Raw genomic sequence first — 19,970 nt, forward strand, 5'->3', positions numbered from 1 at the left:
TTCTGACTGTGTCATATGGAGAGGAAAATCTCTCTATAATGAAAAGTAATGAGTTTTAAATTTTTTAAAAAATCTTTCTTTTACTGTTGTAAATAATTCTCAATCTCTATAGTGACAAATATGAAGAGTGCTCAGAATTAGTTTCTGAGTTTCTCAGAATTAGCAAAAACAGCTCTGTTACCGCAAGCTGTTTCAAATACAGTTTGTAAGTATTACAAATGTTTTTTAAAAATTGTAAAACTTTAACTGAGATAACAACTACCAGTGGGTCTTATGGAAATTCACTAACCATCTTCTAACATGATGCTAGCTTCACTTTATAACTTTTTAGACTGACCTCAGCTGTTGCAATGTGATTTTTTTTTTTCTTTCATTCACTAATTTGATAATTCCCCAGTAAAACCTACTGACATGTCCAAAAATTGAGATCTATCATACCTTTCAATTTTTGTTCAATAAAGAGCTAAAAAGAATGAACAAGACATAAATCTAAAGTGAAAGCATGAAGTCAGTCAATAACCAAACACTTATTTTATCAAGTATTACTTTTACTCCATTTTGATGGTCAAATTGCCAAATTTGAGACTAATTTAATGAATTTAATTACTTGCCTCACTTAAATTCCTGGCCCCCTTTCCTCCTATATTTCTTGGACATCCCCTCATGGCATTGGAGCTCCCCAGGGACACATTTTCCAATGTAGATTCTCAGCATTAGACTTCTCTTCTGTAACTTTAGATATCTCAAAGTTAGCATAGAGTCTCCCCCTATTACCAAAGGAGAGAAAACATATATTAGTGCATGTCCTAAAGTAAGTGCCAAAGAAATGGAGAATGAGCTCTCCTTTGGAAGGGGCCTATCACTCTTCATTGATTGTAACGGGCAACCAGACATTTGGCTTTAGACTAGAACCTTAATGCTGAGACAATAAAAGGGAGGTGAGATCCTCTTCCATGTGTTTTACTCTTTCTGGGCACAGTTATTTTTGCTGAGTATCTACGCACACATAACTACTGTTGAGAACAATTGTAATTCTCATTTTAGATTTCACATTCTTTGGCTCCGTGTGAGTCAGTGAATGCTGGCATGATGTAAGAGGAATATCAAGGCAATGGTGCCCTTGAGGCATCCTGGCTGTTGCATGAATTTGGAGATTTCTGTGTATTGTGGAGGCTGGAACAAATACAGTTCAACTGATGAACTGAAGAAAAGGTCAAGAGAGCAGAAACTTTTTTTTTAATCTTTGCATGGTAAAAATTAGTAGAAATAATCTGTAAATTTCTATTTCTAAGATAAACTATCTTTTTAATGAAAGAAAGCAGTTAAATGTGCTTTGAAATGTCAAACTGACAGCCCTGTTTTGTTAAAATCAAATGGCTTGGCTTTGCATCTTAGGAGGGGGGGAAAAAAGGAGTTTGCTTATAAGGTCAAGCGTTCAAGCCAACCTGAAAGAATGAGTAGTGTTATAATTAGTCCCACTGCTGTGCGAGCTGACTGATGAAATGAGCCTTCTTAATTATGAACTTTGATATTGTATATTTAGGGTAGGCTTTTGAAAACTCACCAAGTTTAGTCCCAGCTCTTTTTGACCTTGACTGAGAGTAGATTGAACTCAAAAAGTTGTTTTCTTCCTACTGGCACTCAACGTTATTATTTAACAAGGCATCTGCTACACAGTTTATCTTAACAATAGGTCACACAATAAATACGCAGAAAAACCCTTGAAACTACTGTACTGTAACATCTAGACTTTGAAGTTCTGTTTGGAAAAAAAGGGGATATACTTTTCCTCCACAGTTTTAAAACTCAAATGATTTTTCAAGACCTCCTATGAATATTAACAGCCTTGCTATTAATATCACTACATGAATACATCTCTTTCCCATCTGAGTGAAAAAGAGTCTTATCCTTTTTGGATAGATAGTTGACATACTTGGATAAGAGCACAAAAAGGAAAATTCATTTATGAAAGTCAGTTGTGATTTTAAAAAAGTCTATTAAAATGTAAAAGGATATAATTACAATTAAGAATTGCTTCTAATTCCCCCTGGCTGTTTTGAAGATTTAAGTGCAAAACTGTGGACTATAAACATTAGCCTATCAGGTGAATATAACACTCATTTCTGAACTGTGTGGATACAAATATCCATTCAGACTATTTTAATTGTTATGTAATTCTACCAGTTAGAATAGTAGAACTCCAAAGATCCACCAGTAAACATTTATTTTCATTGTAAGAGATTAGAGACTTACTAGGAGTAACGCAAGAGCAAAAAGTGTGTGGTGCAGCCATCTGCTATCTGCAATCCCTCGTAAGCATAAAAATGCTTTTAAAACTGTAGGATAGCTTGTGTCATCTCTCTCATGGCTGTCTTTGTAGCAGGCAGCAGCAGCACCATGTAGTTAGGGTTCACTGAACTTCACCAGGTTCTCCAACAGCCTGACCTCCTCTGTACCTCTGCAGCTGGGGCAGCTCAGCACCCATCCCACAGCTCTTCCGCAGTACAGGGGGCCGCTCTTGACTGGTCCCAACTCAAGGGAACAGAAAAATAAGATGGAAGTATGACCAGGACTTTTCTCTATCCTGCTTAGCTGTGATAGCTGTGAGTGGCCCTACAGTTATACCAAGGGACTAGAACACAATTATGACTAACCTGGGATTACTAGGGGTGAAAGCCAAACTCTGGCTCCAAAAAAAAAGCGATAAGAAAGTTGGCTTTTTGACTAAAAATTTTAAAACAGAAAAGGTAAGCAAAGGTGACTTCTGTGCATCTCTGAAAATTATTTTAATATAATGATCCATATTTTGGAACCTGTCTCTTTTTAAAATAAAATATTTACACGTTCTCTCTTTTTTTTTTTTTTTTAATGCTTGTCTTTCTACCTTGTCCTCCTCTATCCAGATCAGCTGATTACCCTGGGAAGATGCCATCGCTGCAGGGAGTCTTACTAAGAAGCTGGGGTTGTTTTTAGTTTTGAATACACTCAGGCTTATATTCATTATCAATAGAGAAGATTAGGTTGAGTTCCACAGCTGGAACCTGCTACTGAAAATGGTCTGTTGCTCTACCCTTTGCGTTTAAGAGTTTTATGCTGGGACAGATTAGTTGAAGTGTCCCTGTGGAGTATAGCTGTAGGTTTGTGATGGGATAGGAATTTTAAAAATAAATTACGCCCAGCATGCTACCCGCTTTTTAGATCAGTAGTAGCTGCTTAAATTCAAGTTACAAAGAGATAAGTGACCATAAGGATGATGGATGTGCTGTCCTGAAGGCTGCTTTGCCCAGCAATGATCTGGTTCCATGTTGCATGCATCAGCCGCCTAGCCTAGCCTGAAGTGTTGAAAGTCAAGAGACTGGCCAACGAAGAGAGATTGTGTCGAAAGGAAGAAACAGTCAAGAACTGGTCTAAGAGTGTTTCTTATTACATAAATTCATTAATGATAAGGGGGGAAATTAGCACGGTTTTCATTATATCATAAGGAACTAGGATCAGTGTCACCCAGTGTTGTGTGCTTAGGAAAATGAAATTTCCTGGCCGGATGGTGAAAGAATTGCTTGTGGCTCCTGGTGCAATCTGCACGTCAATGTACCTTTGTTCTTTAACGTTTTGTTTTTGGTTTCTGTTTGTTTGGTTTAGGGTTTTTTAGCAGCTTTTGGAAAATGAAAAGAGTACAGATTGAATTTTGAATTCTTAGAGATGATGGCTCTTTATCCTTCTGGTTTTATGCCCAGGATGTATCCTCAGGTCTGATAGCAACAACAACACTCTTGATTCAGCACAAAACATGCAACTTTTGAAGGGAACATGTTATGGTTTTTATTAAGCAATTGTTTAGCAAAGAACAAAGCCTTCTTAGTAACCAAGTTAAGCATTGTGCCAATTCAAACTATTAGTAATGGTAAATTCCTGACCAAAAATTGATATGTAGATTTCTTGTTTTGCTTTGTGTTATCATTTGTTTAAAAATAAAAATAAAGCTGCTGGCTGCTTTATTGTTTTTCTGTGATATGTATCCAAAAGGCAGATATGTGGGTTTTGGTTTAGGTTTTTTCATTTAAGATGGAATGACTAAATCTAATTTCACTGGTGATGGCAGTAGCACTCTTTATTTTATTGTAGATTATAAAGAATATTTCACAGATTGGATTTCCTGTGTACTTTCTTCCAACCCTATCTGTTGGACTGACTTCTGGTGCAATAATAATGTGTAAAAATAAGTATTTTTGTTATGACTAAGTATACGTGGCCTGAACATGAGACTAAAAGACAGGAACAAATTTACTTTGTGGTTTGGGCCTGAATCAATGAGAAATTGATTCAGCTTCCCTCACAATATAAGAAATGTCCTATTGGCTCAGACAAACCATCTGTCTAGACTGTCTATCTAGTTTTCTGTCTCCAGCAGTTGCACTTGAACATGCTCTTTAGAGAGGGCTCACAAGACTGTCTGCTGCTGCAGTCCATTTCCTTCACACTTTTCTAGCATCTGCAATGTTGTATTCCTCTACCCCTGCCTTTTTTTCTTTCCTCCCCCCCCCCCCCCTTTTTTTTTTTTTTGTTATCAGTTTATGGTCCTGATCTCCATTAATTTGTCTGATTCATTTTTTTAAACCTCAGAGTAGTCTACCTCCAACTTCCCATAACAACAAATCCCAGAAGTTCACCACCTGGTGTATCAAGGAAAACAAACCAAAAAACAATAAACCAAACCACCAAAGAAACTCAAATCAAAAAAGCAAAACCCAAGCTAAACTACAAACCTCTCTCTCATAATTTTTACACTAATCTCCAGCTGTTTTCAGCTATGTGAAAAATGAAGATGAGCCTAAAGAGGAATCTCAGATTGGATTGTCCCCACATTTTGGCATTTTTTGTTTCTGAATCAGTAAGATGAGCCGAAGCAAACCCTGAAGTCTGAACCAGCACCTCAGGAGGGAAGTTTTGACCTTCAGCCAAACTTTGCTATAGGTCACTAACAATGCTTTTGCTGACTGCAAGGAATCAAGTGCAGCATAGATGTAATGCACCTTTACTTTGTTACATTTACAGATGGGGTCTAGCTAGCAAGGACAGCACAGACAGGTAGGCTTAAAATTGGAAATAATTTTGATAAAGTCAAGAAATGACTGTAAAAATATAGGAGATGGTGAACCCCATTCTGTTGGGAAATGTGAGTGCTCCACTTACGTTGGAAGAGTCAGATCTACAAGTGCAGGAAAGGGAATATTGGGCTAGATAGAAAATCCTCAAAAAACTATCCAGGAGTTAGAGCTGATTGCAAGCTGAACATGAATCCACCTAATAGGCAAATACCATATAGGAATGTATGTGCAGAAGGATGAGTTGGGGTTTTTTGTTCTGCCCAACACAGGTCAGTTTTGAAGTACCCTTTTTCAGTGTTGGGTATCATCTTTCAAAGAACCCCTGGATCAACTGAAGATTATTCAAATGACAGTTATAAGGATAAGCAGAACTTTAGAAAATAAAAATCTATAGAGAAATGTTGGGAAAAAATGCTCTTACTTAGCTTAAAACAAGATGACTAAGTAAGGAAGGTTAAATGTTTAAATATGTGAAAGACTATTATAGAAAGAGTAGGAGAAGAATTGACTTTGTTAATGAAAACCTGTTAATCATAAGGAAAAATGAGGATCATAATCAGTAATAATACATCACATTACTTTGGCCTTGGAAATGAATTTGTCTCAATACTCTTTGACAAAGTTTTTTGAGTTTTAATACTTCAGCAATTTGCATTTGAAGGGTTTAGCATATTCTTAATTTCCAGAACAGCCAAAGTATTGAACAGAAGGTTCGAAACACTGAAGAAAAAAGGGGGAATGCAGCAGCATATATATGAGTGGAGGAAAGGTATGCAGGGACAAAGTGAGTGGAAACTGCATCTCTTTATAGAAAGAATTATTTCTGCCATTGTTTTATCAATTCTATAGAAATGTCTCTTGAATTGATTAGGACTGCCTTGTTCTGTTGCATTCCAAAATTTTATAACTATAACTGGGGGGAAAAAAGTTCTTGAATACATTCTTCATCTCATAGATTGTCACTTGGAAGACTACTGCAGGAAGGTATGTAGCATGATAAGATTTTGTATGTGTAGTGGTAGTGTGCTTTTAATTGCTAATATATTTTGTTGAAACTTATTTATATAGTGACATGTCTTCAGTTTTACACAGTTTAAATCGTGCACAGCTTTCAGTTAAGAGGCAGCATAAATTTACAATCAGTCATTTTATTGTTTATAGACAGAGGTTATAACAATGAACATAATCACTACATGGAGAGATTAATTAGATTACAGGATGTTAAATCAATATTCTTTGCATACATGTTCTTGTGTGAGACCTTGCATCACAAGAGGGAAGAAAAACTACAGTAAAGAGAAAGATCCTAATGTAAGACAGCCGAATAAAATGTGGGCTAGGGCTTTCTTAATTCTAAATTTAGGGCAGATTTAGAGATACATAATTTGCTTTGGGGGATTCAAACACTTTTCTTGAGATGCTGCCTTGTGCTGTCCATTTTTGCATCATACTAACCCTTTATTACAGCAAGGGTTTTACGCTATTGCAGTCATCCAGTCTGTAGCACAGAGAAATTCTAATGCTAGATGCCAATAGTCTTGATTTTAACAGTTTAGAAAGAGAATCCCTGAGAACAAAGAAATCCCAATAATCCTGTAATCCCTGAAAATCAACCAGTGTCAAAGGGTTAAAGACTAAGGATTCTTGTATTTTTAATTAATTTTCAAGAGGGACCAACTTTTATACCAAATGAAAGAGAAACTTCTAGATGATGAAGTGCAGGTTGCTAGGTCAAGCACTGCAGAAAATGATTTTGCAGCAGTGATATCCATCTCATTGAATTAAAGTTATTAATCCTGGCAATATTTTTAGAGAAAATGAATGGATAAAGCTACATTTCAGGTTCCCTAGCTGGATGTTTGGTGTAGAACAGTTTCCCATAGGTTAAATTTTACAGTGAGGATGCCTGATCAAAGTCAAGGAAAATATTTCAGTTGCTTTTGATGATGTTCAAGCCACCATGCCTAGATCCTTTTCTAGGATGATATAAGGAAATACTAAGTGAGGGCCTGTACAAAAAAAAATATGTTTTTAAATTTGCTTGTGGGGAATGAGGAAGGCCATTATGCACAAATTGGTAGAACTGCAATACTCCTAAATGTTTCAGCTAAATCATATATGTTTATAGAATGAAAAGGGTTTGAGGAGAGAAGTGGACTACAGCCTGAAAGCCACTGCACTGTCCTTTTTCAGTAGCTAAATCTTCTCTTCCATAGAACTGGTTCCTTCAAGTGGTTAAGCAATATGATAAGAATATGTAATAAAACTTGGGATTGAAAAATTCAGTTGGCAGAAAATGCATTAGTGAGCAGCTCTTCTAGTAGTTTGGCACTGAATCTGAAATACCTTTTCTCTTCTTTCTTTTTTCCCTGTACATATCAGGCTCATTTACATATTTACATAGGACTTTGATATTTAAGACACTGATCAATATCCAATTTTTTTCACCTGTGCTTTTAAGCATTAGAGAAAATATTGGGGGAGTCCTATCTGTAAAGGAACCAAGGACTGATGCTTACTACAGTGCCTTCATCTTTTGGAATAAATCTAGAACAGCACTTCCACAGTCTGGAGTTGCTGCCCTCAGGGAACAATGTTTTCTACCTTAGAGATTTATGTTAAATATAAATTCCACTGAAACTCACCAGTAAGACTATGTGTGTTGAAACAAAAGCAAACCATGCTATCTGTGATTTTAGCTTTTGGGCGTACCTCTATATGTCTATTTAAGAGGATAATGCAAAGGAGATTGGTTTGAATCAAACACAAAAATTTAAATATAAGGAGAATGGAAATTACATTCTGTGAAAAGAAAACATTTGAAACTAGTGTTTAACTCTACAATAAGCAAATAGACCAAATTATGATATCATGTTACTGATTTTTCTTGCTGCTGTTGTCACTTTTCTATTTCTCAGTCTCAGCTCACATTTCCGATAGCGGTTCCTCTCTGACTTTTCTTACTGCTAATGAATGGAGATAGGAAACAGGTATGGAAACATCCATGTTTCAGAAGTAGAGTGTATCAGAAAGAAACATACCAGGTACATCTTGACACAGGAGAGGAATGTGCTTGACAGATGTACGTCACACCAACTTGAACACATAATGGGGTCTGGATTTTTTTAATGCTATTTTAAAACAACATCAAGAGAATTCATTTGAAGGAATCTTACATCTAACGTAAAAAAATTTTCTTTGTTTTTCACTAGTAGCTATCATTGCCATTGAAATGTAACAGGGCAAGACCTAGGCCTGTATCTCTACACTATTAGGGATATTACTTTAGTCATGTGTGTTTATAAGGTCAGTTCGCTGTCTGAGTGCCTCTAAGAACTTTAATTGTCCAGTAGTCTGATTTCTGCTTAATTTGAAGACAAGAGGAGGAATATTAATCATTAGGTGATGGGGAAAGGAGAAAAGATTTTTAAATCAGCAAACCTTTAAATTAGCCATCTTTTATGGGATGGAAAGAAATACAGCCTGAATTGAGGAAAACCTTAAAAGTGTCTCAGAGCCAATGGACTATTTATTTCTTTGTATCATAGATTTCAACCACTTTATTTTAAAAACCTTATGGTTAGACTGTGACTTGAGACACTATGACTATGATTACTAGCTTTCTTATGACACTTTAAATTTGCTATATAGAGCAGTTGGTGGAAATGCTCTCTCACATAAAAGCCTTTGATCCTGTGATGGATGTTCTATGAATTGGGGGGGGTGGGGGGTGGAGGGGGGGCTGAAAGGGACAGAATGAAAGTGCTGGGGAACTGGGGAAATAAATAATGAAGCCAGATAATATTATGATGGCACAGCAGGAGCGCTATGTTCCATCCTGTTTTGTGATTTAGTTACAGGAAGGTGCTCCTTGCATGGCACTCGGTTACTGAAATAATATTATCTGTGCATGATTTGTCAGGTGGGGTTTATTAACATGCTGCAAAAGAACTTGCTTTCTACACTAGTCTGTGATGTTTCTGAGAGATTTTAACATGTTTAAATGCAAATCAGTAATGCAGTATTTCTATTTAGATGGGTTTTGCATCCTCGACTATGCTCTTTAGGCTTTAATCCTGTGCTTTGATCTGCAGCACTGCAAGGGTCCACTGAAGAACAATAGCCTTCTTAATTTATGTACGCTATTTTATATTTTCATAGCTGTTCTGCTTAACTTCTACCATTGTCTTTGCTTCATTGCTTTACTGTGTTGTGAAGATGTAAAAAATTGTTAGTGCTTTAGTAACTTTCTAGTAACTATAAAAACTTTTAACATGCAGCTCTAGTTAAACTTTAGATTTCATTCTGATTGCAAATGAAGTGATTAGTTCCTTTATTTGTGTATCAGCAAGCTGAGATACCATCCTGAAAATTATACGAAATAAATCAAAAAGAACAGGAGGTACCTGCAGGCCTGCTAGACACCTTTATGCATAACCCCCATAATGTCATTTCCTGACTAGTGACAGAATGGGCTTCCCGAAGAATATGAGCAGTGTAACACGAGCAGACTGCCAGCATCCAGCCAAGGCAGTCAGGGATCTGCCCCCACAGTTTGTTCCCATACAGTCTTGCTACCAGAAGATGTATCCAAGTGATGCAGAATAGTTTGAAAAGCTTTCCAAATATTTACACAAGGCTCAATAATGCCGTTCACATTGAGGAAAAGTAATAGTACAGGGAATATAACTTCTTCCTTTTGCATAACTGAGATTTGAGCAGGCTATAGTGTGTTACTTTGTTAGCAATGTGCAATCTCTTTTGGTTTTACTGTTTGACTTTATTTTTATTATTTTTTAATCACAGTTACAGTGTAACTAGCTAGTATCTAGGCTCCGTTGAATTTAGGGCTCCAAATGGGGCGAAACTTCTGTTCAAAGATGGCTCCAAGATGTCATTGATAAGAAGGCTACAAATAAATATGGTACTAGCTGGGGTACTCTTTCTAAAAGGGCAAAATCTTTTCTGTTTGGCCAAAAGAAGCTAGAAGCCTGCTCTACTCTTTCAAGTAGAGCTGCCAACACGGCTCGACAAGTTAACTGATTAGGATTAACAGAAACTTTCCTGCACGATTGCGGGCGGGCTCCGCGGGCGTTTTACCCGGCTTCAGCCGCTGATTGCAGAGCCGAAGGCCCTTTGCTTTCCCCTCGGGGCTGGGATCCGCCGCAGGCTCCACCGTCGCGGAGCGCGGGCTTGGGGCGGGACCGCCTCTGCCCCTCCGGGGTGCGCAGGGCAGCCGCGGGGTGGCCGCGATCCGCTTCCCCGGGCGCCAGCGGCAGGCGGCGCCGCGGCGGCAGCAGGAGCAGCGGGAGGAGGAGGAGGAGGAGGAGGAGGAGGAGGAGGAGGAAGGCCGCCGCCGGCCGCCCTCGCCGCGCAGAGGCGCAGGCAGAGGGCGCTTTCGCCATGCGCGGCCCCCGCTGCCGCGCAGCCCCAGGCTCCGCGCACCTCCCGGCCGCGCTGCCGCTGACAGGCGTCCGGAGCGACCTCCGCGGCGGGCGGAGCGGCGCGGAACGGCGCGGGAGAGCGCAGGGAGCTCCCCGGGTGCGACCGGCCGCTCGGTCCCGCTCTGCCGCTCGCTCTCGCGCTCTCGCTCCTTCCCTTCCCTTCCCTCCTCCTCTCTGCGCTTTCCACCTCCCCGGCTCCTGAGCGAGCGCGGCCTCGGATGTCCGGTTTCCTGGGGGTTTTTTTACCTGGCAAACTCCGGATAACTTCGGTGAGAATTTGCAAAGCGGCTGGGAAAGTTGGCAACTCCCCTGCAGGCGTCTAGGAGCTGCTGCTGCTACCGCATCTTCTGCATCCCACGGATTTTACTGCCTTGGATATTGCGAGGGGAGGGAGGGGGGAGAGGACGGCTAAAGAAGGGGGGGAGAGGAAGAGAAGGAGCCTCGTAATTTCGCCTGCGTTCCTCCAACTGCCCCGGGGCCCCGCTCCGCTCCCGCCCTGCCATCTTTGCACGATGCACTTGCTGGAGGTGCTCTCCCTGGGTTGCTGCCTTGCTGCCGGCGCCGTGCTCCTGGGACCCCGGCAGCCGGCCGCCGCCGCCGCCTACGAGTCCGGGCAGGGGTACTACGAGGAGGAGCCCGACGTGGGGGAGGCCAAGGTAAGCCCGTGCCCCCGCGGGGGATGCCGGCTCGCTCCTCTGGGCATGCATGCGGCTCCGAGTCCGTCTGAACGGACCGCTCAGAAGTCCCCCCGAGATAAATATTTGGGAGAAGCCTTTGTAAGCGGAGGGGGGGGAGGGGGGTGGTCTTTTAAAGTGGGGGAAGGATTTGTTTAAGGAGGGGGGAAGAAAATCGTCTGGGATTTCAGGGTTGCTGGAAGAGAGGTCGCACGGGGAGCAGCTGTTTACAAAGAAACGCAAAACACCTGATGGGCAGAGGCGGCCCAAGGGCTCTGCTCCCGCCCTGGTGCCGGGGCTGCCCGCTGGGGAGCGGCCCTGGTCCCAGTGCCGGCCCCGCTCTTTGCCGCCGAGCTGGGTCAGGGCAGCGACCCGTGCTGGGCTGGCAGCCGGGGCGCTCCCCGGGGCCGGGCCGCGGGGGTACCAGGGGCTGCCCCGGCGGGGGCGAAGCTGCGGGGTCCTGTGGCGGGCAGGGCCGGGGGCACTGAAGTGAGGCTGAGAAACACCCCGAGGAGCAGCTCCGCGCGGGAACGAAGCGGCGAGGGAGGCGTGGGGGGACAATGACAAAACCCGAGAGTTTCCATTTGTTGGAAAGTCTCTTGGAGTTACTGACACTTTGGATGAGCCGCTGCTGCGTGACAGGGTTGACGGGAGATGTAAGGTGACACTCGAGCCCGAAAAGTTTCATTCTGCCCAGGCGCATGGTGAAGATTGGGCTGAAATTCTCAGATTGCAGTCACAAATAGTTACAATTCTGTGTTAATTTGTGCTTGCATAGGAAGTTTCGTAATGTAGAATTCAAGTACCTTTGGTACTTGTGGTTTTGCAGTTCCTGGTATGCTGATGCATAGTATGTGGTTGTATAAGCATGTGGCATTACTAGGAATATCTTTGATGTCTGAGCTTGTAACAACTCTTGCCCTCATCTCATTGTTTTGAAGATTTCTGACATACTTACTGAAAGCAATCATGACCCAGCTCATTCATTATTCATTTCGGTATGGAGCAGGGAGGGAAGCATGTGGATTAAAAATTAAGTTGATATTCTGATTTTTTTTTTCCTATGCTGTTTGTTTTACTGAATAGAAGTTTGGGAGATTTTACTGTAGCTACATGGGAAGTGTATGCTAGCTATACTTATTTCAGGCATTCAAACTGTTGTAGACCATACATTGTTCACAAAAGTCATGCTTTTCAAATAATATTCTGCATGGAAAAGTTTACTGAGTATACCGTAGTCTCTCTTAAGATATTTTAATTACAGCTGAATGCTTACATTGTAGTGTTCTGAATGCTAATATGCTATCAGTGATCATATTGCATAAATGTTTATAAAGCATTTGTCAAACTTAAGTATTTAAAAATCAGAACACAAAACCAATTCAGCTGGTCACTTATCACTTAAACTATATATAAAAAACCCCACAGAACGTAGTGAAGGGTAAAAATACCTCAACTCTTTCTAGCCCATGACTGTAAGTCAGTTATTTACTGGGTGAAACGGGCATTTGAGTTGTAAAGCCTTGGAATAGCTTATGCTGAAAAGGTAGAAAAATTCCAAACTGGAGCATGTTTTTTACAGTTAGAAGAACAGCTGATAGTGAAGATATTTTCTTAAGTGATGCTGTATGTTCCCATGCATGTGTGGTGGACAGTCACTTGGTTTCTTGAAGAAGCCTCAAAGTTTTTGGGAGCTGCCACTGTAGTGCATTGTGCAGAAGTGCAAGTGCTCCCTGGAGAAAGGAGAACTGTCAACAAACCAAAGGAAGAAAAGTCAAGACACCGGGAAGTGAATGGGATAGCATGTGTTAAGCATGTTAACAGAAAAATGTTTTTGTGCCTGACTACTGGTGAGTAGGAGAGAGAGAGAGAATGACTCTGGAACCAAACAGACTTAGTCATGTTGGAAGTCTTTAGCTGCGAGTTTGTTGCTTTTGCTGGAACTGTTTAAGTGAGCAAGTACTGTGCATATTTGTTCCTGTGATGAAAGAATGTTGAGGTGAATGTCTGAAGTAATTATGAAAGGATTAAATAAGTAAACTGCAAGTAATTGTTTGAAGGAAAATATGATTATATTGTCAGTAAAAAGTAATCTGCTTGAACTTTCTTCATGTCAGTGAAAAATGTGTGATCACTTGAGTTTGTGCTCATAGATGTTATGCTTCCGCTGGTTTTACTTTCCATCCACACGCCATACTGCTGCATATTAAACTGATGTCTAAGTGCAGGTCATACAGACTTTCGGGTCAACTCTTTACACAATATATTTATTTCTCTTAACTATTTTAAGAACTTCAGCTTTAGAAACATTTAAAAAAGTGTGGATGGAGTTGAGGGTCCTCCAACATAGGAGGAAAAGCTGGGCAGAAAATTAGGGTATTGTGTTTTCATGCAGGTGAGTGCTATGAATTTATCTTGTCTTAGAGATTTGCAGCAGCTTGGGAGCGTTGCAGATATAAATAGCAGTAGTTCTTCATACACAGCTCTTGCAAGGGCATGTTCTGCAGCAAGTGGGCACTGATAAACTTGTGCAACACTGCCTCCCCCCCTTTTTTTTTTAGCCTAAGGGTAAAGTTCACTATTTAACAAGTTTACGGGGCCCAGATTAATACTTTTCAGCTGAACCGTCTGCTCAGTGGGATGGGAATGAATTCTGCCCGTAAATCACTTCTTTCGGGTTTCCTGCAGTACAGGGGGGGTGCCCCGAGGAGGCGACCCCCTTCGCAGCCGCACCCCGCCTCTCCGCGGCAGGCAGGAGGCTGGGCGGCCGCCGGCTCCCTCTCTCCCTCCCTCTCTCCCTCCCTCTCTCCCTCCCTCTCTCCCTCCCTCTCTCCCTCCCTCTCTCCCTCCCTCTCTCCCTCCCTCTCTCCCTCCCTCTCTCCCTCCCTCTCTCCCTCCCTCTCTCCCTCCCTCTCTCCCTCCCTCTCTCCCTCCCTCTCTCCCTCCCTCTCTCCCTCCCTCTCTCCCTCCCTGCCGCCGAAGACAACCTGGTATTTCGGTTCTGCTTGAGGTGAGCCCGGGGGAATGGGCCCTCCTGCCCCCGGAGTGCCCGCGGTTTGGCAGGGCCCCGCTGCCCGACAGGGGTGCTCGGAGCAGCTGCAGCAAGGACAGGGTGAGTAGTTTCGTGACACCAGCAACTTGAAACTTTAGCTCCTTGTACTGTCTGAGAATATTTTAATAACCCTTATAATGCGTTTAGGCTCTGGCTCTTGTTCTTTAGGTAGCTTTGAATTGGGAATGTGCAGTGAGTATACGCTGCCTACCTGGGAGGGCAAAGTATTTAAAATAAATAAAAATAATTCTTTACTGTTTGTTTGCTGAAAGTTTCAAAATGAACTGGAGGGACCACACAGGCATTCTGGGCATGAATAACTTCTTAGGTTATTGAAATGAAAGTGTGACAGTAGCATGTACCTAGACTGCCTTAATGGTAATAGGGTAACAATAGTGGGAGTAGGTTATGATGGTAACAGTGCTATGGTGACAATAACTGGTAAGAAGCCGCACAGCTGAGAGGGTTTGCCATAGCTGCACCTTCATTTTGTTGCATAGTCAAACATTTAGGTTTATGTGAATACGCAAAAGGCAGTACTGGTCACTTGTCCCACGTAGTTCTAAGAGGTTTAAGACTCTTCTTTCTCATTTATGCAAGGATTCTTAGTTTTGTATAGGATGGGAATAACAAATGAAAATGTTTTTGCCTGTTCTGAAGTGCATCCCTGAAAGTGGCATTGGGACCTCTTTACACAGACAGCAGTAAAGTACAGAACAGTCTTTGTGCTGTGATTCTGTGATTTGCTTTTTCAATTAAATTAGGTATGCTTAGTTGAGCTCCATTTATCTTGGATGCTACCTCAGCTGAGAGATACCTTTGTATTATTATTACTTAAGAATTATTTTAAATCAGACCTAATTGTAAAATGCTGCTAGTTGATGGCTAATGGAATTTAAATACTGTTAGTGTGGGAGTGTGAGTAAAAGCAGTGTGTCAATTCCTGGGGTTCTGTCCTGTCACTGTATCCTGATGGTGTAATCTCAAACCCATCAGTTTTATAGCCGGTTTATGTTTATGAAGTGTACCTTACTCTACCTTGTGATGTTACATGCACTGGTGAGAGATGAGGCCAGGTTATCTGCTCTGAAAGCAAGCATAAACCTTACTCCTGGTATTCAACCAGTGCTAAACTGAGTGGGTAGGGAGAATGTTATTTTTTCTGCTGTTGCTGCTTTGTTTGCTGCAACTTTCCTTTTCACATGTGTGTAGCCGCTCTTTTTTCAGACATGCACACAGAGAAAGATGCTGTCTTTTTGTAGATGCACAATTTGTATCAGATACAATGGGATGAACATAAGTAATGTAATAGAACCTATAATGAAAACTAAGCAACGCTTCTGCAAACATAATTACTGAACCTTGGCATAGCCTTTTGTGTAAATGGAGTACAATACTAAGCTCTAAGAGCTCACGTCACTTTCTAGTTCTCAGTGTAGGCATGTGCATTCCTGGGTATCTTGTATAAGCACACTTGTGTGCCTGTGAAGGATTTCACGGCATTGCTGCTGACAAATAACTGCACTTCTGAAGGTTCTAAAGCTTTGGGGAACACTCTTAGCTAAGCGCAGTGTTTTCAGGTCTACAGAAACATCCAATCAAAAATATTATTTTTACGCTCACTTAGGTTCAGTGTATGTTTAAACTTGTCCATGTTCTTCAAGGGGGTGTGTCCAGTTATTTTAGTAAAAACAAACCAAGACTTGTTCTTTCAGGCTGTTGTAGCTGAGGGTGATGGTATTAATCGTCTTCCATTGATACCCTGCATCCAGGATAGGAAGTCTGTCTAGAACCTCACGTTCAGCTGCTTTTTTGAATGTGGTCAGTGATTCATTAAAATAGAATGCTGGAACAAAGGAAATCCAACTGAAGTCAGACTGGTATCCTATCAAGTTTAATATCCTTGTTTAATGTAGAAAATGTGCTACAGCTGTTTGTAGAATGAACTATAAGAAATTCCAGAAATTATTTGAAAGATGTAAGCTCTTTCAAAGTCTAAGCTGCTTCTTAAAGAGTTTTGTTTGGTAAGGTATTGGATTTTGTTTAGTGAGTAGGATATGTATGATTGTTTTCATTATCTGTTATAAACATTCAATATCTTTTTTTTCCCCCTAATTCCACCTTGCTTCTAACCTGAGTGATATGTAATACCAAGAATACCAAGTTCCCCTCCATCTTTATGTGTATCTGCTTCAAAGGCACTAATGGCTGCATAAATTGCAACAGAATTTTAATTTAAAACATTGATAGCTTAAGGCGCCCATGGGGGATTGTTTGTTGAATTCCTATTGTATATGAATTTGTCAACTTGGTTTTTTTGTTTTGTGTTTATCTGTCACCAGAAGTTTTTCTGATGACTTAATATTTATGTGTTACTGTATTTTTTCCCCTGTTACATTTCAGACTTTAGTTAGGAAATAGCTAAACTCCAAGTCACTTATTCTTCTACTCTTCCATTGTAATAATTGTAAAACAATCCCTCTAGCTTTGCAGTAATTTGTTTTCTCTTTTGACATTTCCTGACTTGTCTAAGATGGCTATAACTGCTTACAAATAGTTAGAGACTGCAATTGCCAGTGGAGTGAATGAGTATTTTGCTAAGATGCTCCTATTTTGCAAAGAGGAGTGGTGTTCTTTGGGGGAAGAGGAGAAAACGCAGGAAAAACACCTTCTGATAATTGAAGGAAAAAAAACAGTAGCAGTTGGTATATTTTGGCTAGATTGTAGTCTTTCCTGAGTATGGGTGAATGTTATCTTCCTAGATGTAGTTACTAAGGCAATATATCTTCTGCAGGAAATTTTTGGGATCCTGATTATGGTTAACTTCAATGAAAAGTGATTGCTTGGGAAAGTTAATGACATTAATTATCTGATACTGCCATCACCTTGAACCCTGTTGTACTCCATACTGGCTTCACCTACTTGGTTACAATTTTCAAATAGCCCGACCTCAAGGATGCAGCTCAAAAACTGTTGAAGGTGTTCTGCATCCTGTTCCTTATTGAATAGAGCAAAACTTATTATCCTGGACAAGGGAAAATACTGGAAAAGAATTGGGCAATTCTTGGAAGACACCAGAAGGCTGCTGGAGAGCAGGGGACATGGGTGTTTCTCTCTGGTGTCACAGGTGTGGCATCCCCTGTGTTACTCCTACCTGCTTGTGGCAGCATTGTGAAATAAGTCATTTTAGGAATCTGATATCATCTAGAGCAAAATCCTTTACACCATTAAAGGCTTTAATTCTTTGACTTTCCTTATTTAAGAATTGTGTTCTGTTAAGAGAGAAGATAGGAATTCAGTGGAAGGGATTGCTTCTGAGAACAGACATAGCATTTGGTTATTTCTTCATTTTTTCCCCAAGGGAGATCTGTAGGAACCCCCCAACCCCCGCACATGGATGTGTGAAAATTTCTGGGATGTGTAAAGATTGTCAGAAACAACAGATACCCTGATATCCCACTGTATTTAGCATTGGTGCAGCCTCACCTTGAGTACTGTGTGGAGTTCTGGGCCCCACAATTCAACAAGGATGTTCAGGTCCTTGAATGTGTCCAGAGGAGGGCAACAAAGCTGGTGAAAGGGCTGGAAGGCATGTCCTGTGAGGAGTGGCTGAGGACTTTGGGTTTGTGTAGTTTGGAGCAAAAAAGGCTGAGGGGCAACCCCATTGCTCTCTACAGCTTCCTGAGGAGGGGAAATGGAGAGGGAGGTGCTGAGCTCTTCTCCCTGGTATCCAGTGGTAGGACATATGGGAATGGTTCAGAGCTGCTCCAGGGAATGTTTAGACTGGACATTAGGAAGCATTTCTTTACTGAGAGGGTGGTCAAACACTGGAACAGGCTTCCTAGAGAGGAGGTCGATGCCCCAAGCCTGTCAGTGTTTGAGGCATTTGGGTAATGCCCTTAAGAACATGTTTTAAGTTATGGTCAGCCCTGAAGTCGTCAGACAGTTGGACTAAATGATTGCTGTAGGTAGGTCCCTTTCAACTGAAATATTCTGTTCTATTCTATTAGAGATCGTTCAGAAGAAGCAAAAATACTGTAACTGTCCTTCAACTTCCTTTGACTGCAGAATTCAGCAGACCAAATGTATTTGTGGTAGACTGTTCCAGCTGCCCAGAATGTACTTGCTGTATCAGTCACAATATTTAGAGCCAAGAGAAAAACTGGCCAAGTGAAGCTTCACACGTTAGCTGCTGTCTACTTACTCATGTTTGTGTAGACAATGAGACATTTGTGGTTGGTTGTTTCATGCGTGTCTTTGTTTCAAATTGGCCAAGAGAGATACAGCTGGTAAGTAACCTCTGCAGTCTGCTCAAGGAACAGTCTCATTAGAGAGACAAAGAGCAGCAATTTTAGAGGTTGAGGTATTTATTACTTCCAGGTCAAACCTTAATTTTAGCAGGGCTCTATTATAATTATTATTCAAGTAAGAGCTGTTCACCCCTTTCCAAATAGGTGGCTAATGCTCATTACCCTGCAAGTATGGGTTTCATATACACAGTCATGTGAAGAAAAGCTGGTAGGTGCTGTTTGAGGTGAGCTCTGCAGATAGTGGGATCTGCATTCCTTCTCTGTCACCTGGATTCCCGATCTTATGAGATTCTTGCAGAGGCAGCAGTGAGAGGGCAGTGTGTATGAGCTCCATTCTCTGGGCTCCTCGTGACCCAGAACAAGACCAAAGGGGCACTACTGTGAACCTGTTCCCTTGTTCGTGGAGCTCATAAGTACCAAGACCGGATTCTGTGGACTCGGATTCTCACTTACCTGCACTTGAAAGTGCGCAAACACAGTTGAGCTCCAGGAACTGTCCATGTAGGTGATCTCACTTTGTGATATATGCATATAAAAGAAACTTAACATGGGGAAAGAAAAAAATTCTGAAGAGTTTAAAACATGAGGAAAGCTTGAGAAGTGAAGAAAAATGTAAGGCAAAACTTGCTTGAACAGCTTTGGTATTGTTTGTTCCTTAAGAAAAATAGGGAGGGCATTTCTTGCCACAAGTGTTGGAAGTAATTTTGAGATTTTTTTTTTTTAATATCTATTTTCTTTGTAAACGTTGCCTTTGGAGCTCTGAGAATTCACCACAATCTTGACTCATCATTCTTTTTGACTAACAACTGTGAAGTATTGCAAACTATGTGACAGCTTTGTGGCTGCTGTGAATTGGAGACTAGGAGGATACCATGAAAGTAGATTTTACTGGAAATCAAAGAAAGTGTTTGTATTTTGTACCCCTAAAAGGATTGTTCTTTATTTGGTGTACTGCTGAGGGTAAAATCTCTGCTTATTTGCACCCCCACTATTACTTAAGAGAAGTATTTCTTCCTACTATTTCTTCTTAGAAATAATGCAGAAAAGGAAACTTATGTAACTTCAATAATTCAGGTAATATATATATTTGTAACTGGCCATGGATACACTTGACAGAAACATACTTTGCCTGTAAATGTAGTAGTACCAAGAATCACAGAATTGTCTAGGTTGGAAAAGACCCTGAAGACCATCCAGTCCAACCATCAACCCAACATTAACAGTTCTCAACTACACCATATCCCCCAGTGCTATGTCGACCCTACTCTTAAACGCCTCCAGGGATGGGGACTCCACCACCTCCCTGGGCAGCCCATTCCAACACCTAACAACCCGTCCTGTAAAGAAATGCTTCCTGATATCAAGTCTTAAACCTCCCCTGGCGC

At 41.2% G+C, this 19,970-nt stretch overlaps 1 protein-coding gene and 1 long non-coding RNA gene across 3 annotated transcripts in view; both read left to right on the forward strand.

Annotated features, from left to right (window-relative positions):
• Positions 1–3,058, forward strand: part of LOC141922825 (uncharacterized) — a 159,235-nt gene extending 156,177 nt beyond the window's left edge. Inside the window, exon 3 of the long non-coding RNA XR_012623102.1 lies at positions 2,904–3,058. This is a non-coding gene — a long non-coding RNA (uncharacterized LOC141922825). The remainder of the gene's footprint in view (positions 1–2,903) is intronic.
• A 7,567-nt stretch (positions 3,059–10,625) lies between these two features.
• Positions 10,626–19,970, forward strand: part of VEGFC (vascular endothelial growth factor C) — an 89,108-nt gene continuing 79,763 nt past the window's right edge. Inside the window, exon 1 of one of the 2 annotated variants that reach the window (XM_074822771.1) lies at positions 10,626–11,205. In XM_074822771.1, the coding sequence (XP_074678872.1) occupies positions 11,062–11,205 (144 nt within the window). In that variant the 5' untranslated portion in view covers positions 10,626–11,061. Of the gene's footprint in view, positions 11,206–13,058; positions 13,074–19,970 lie in introns of those variants that run through there. The other variant, XM_074822773.1, reaches the window with a different exon arrangement.

The sequence above is a fragment of the Strix aluco genome, chromosome 4 (assembly GCF_031877795.1).
Source record: "Strix aluco isolate bStrAlu1 chromosome 4, bStrAlu1.hap1, whole genome shotgun sequence".
Classification (NCBI taxonomy): domain Eukaryota; kingdom Metazoa; phylum Chordata; class Aves; order Strigiformes; family Strigidae; genus Strix; species Strix aluco.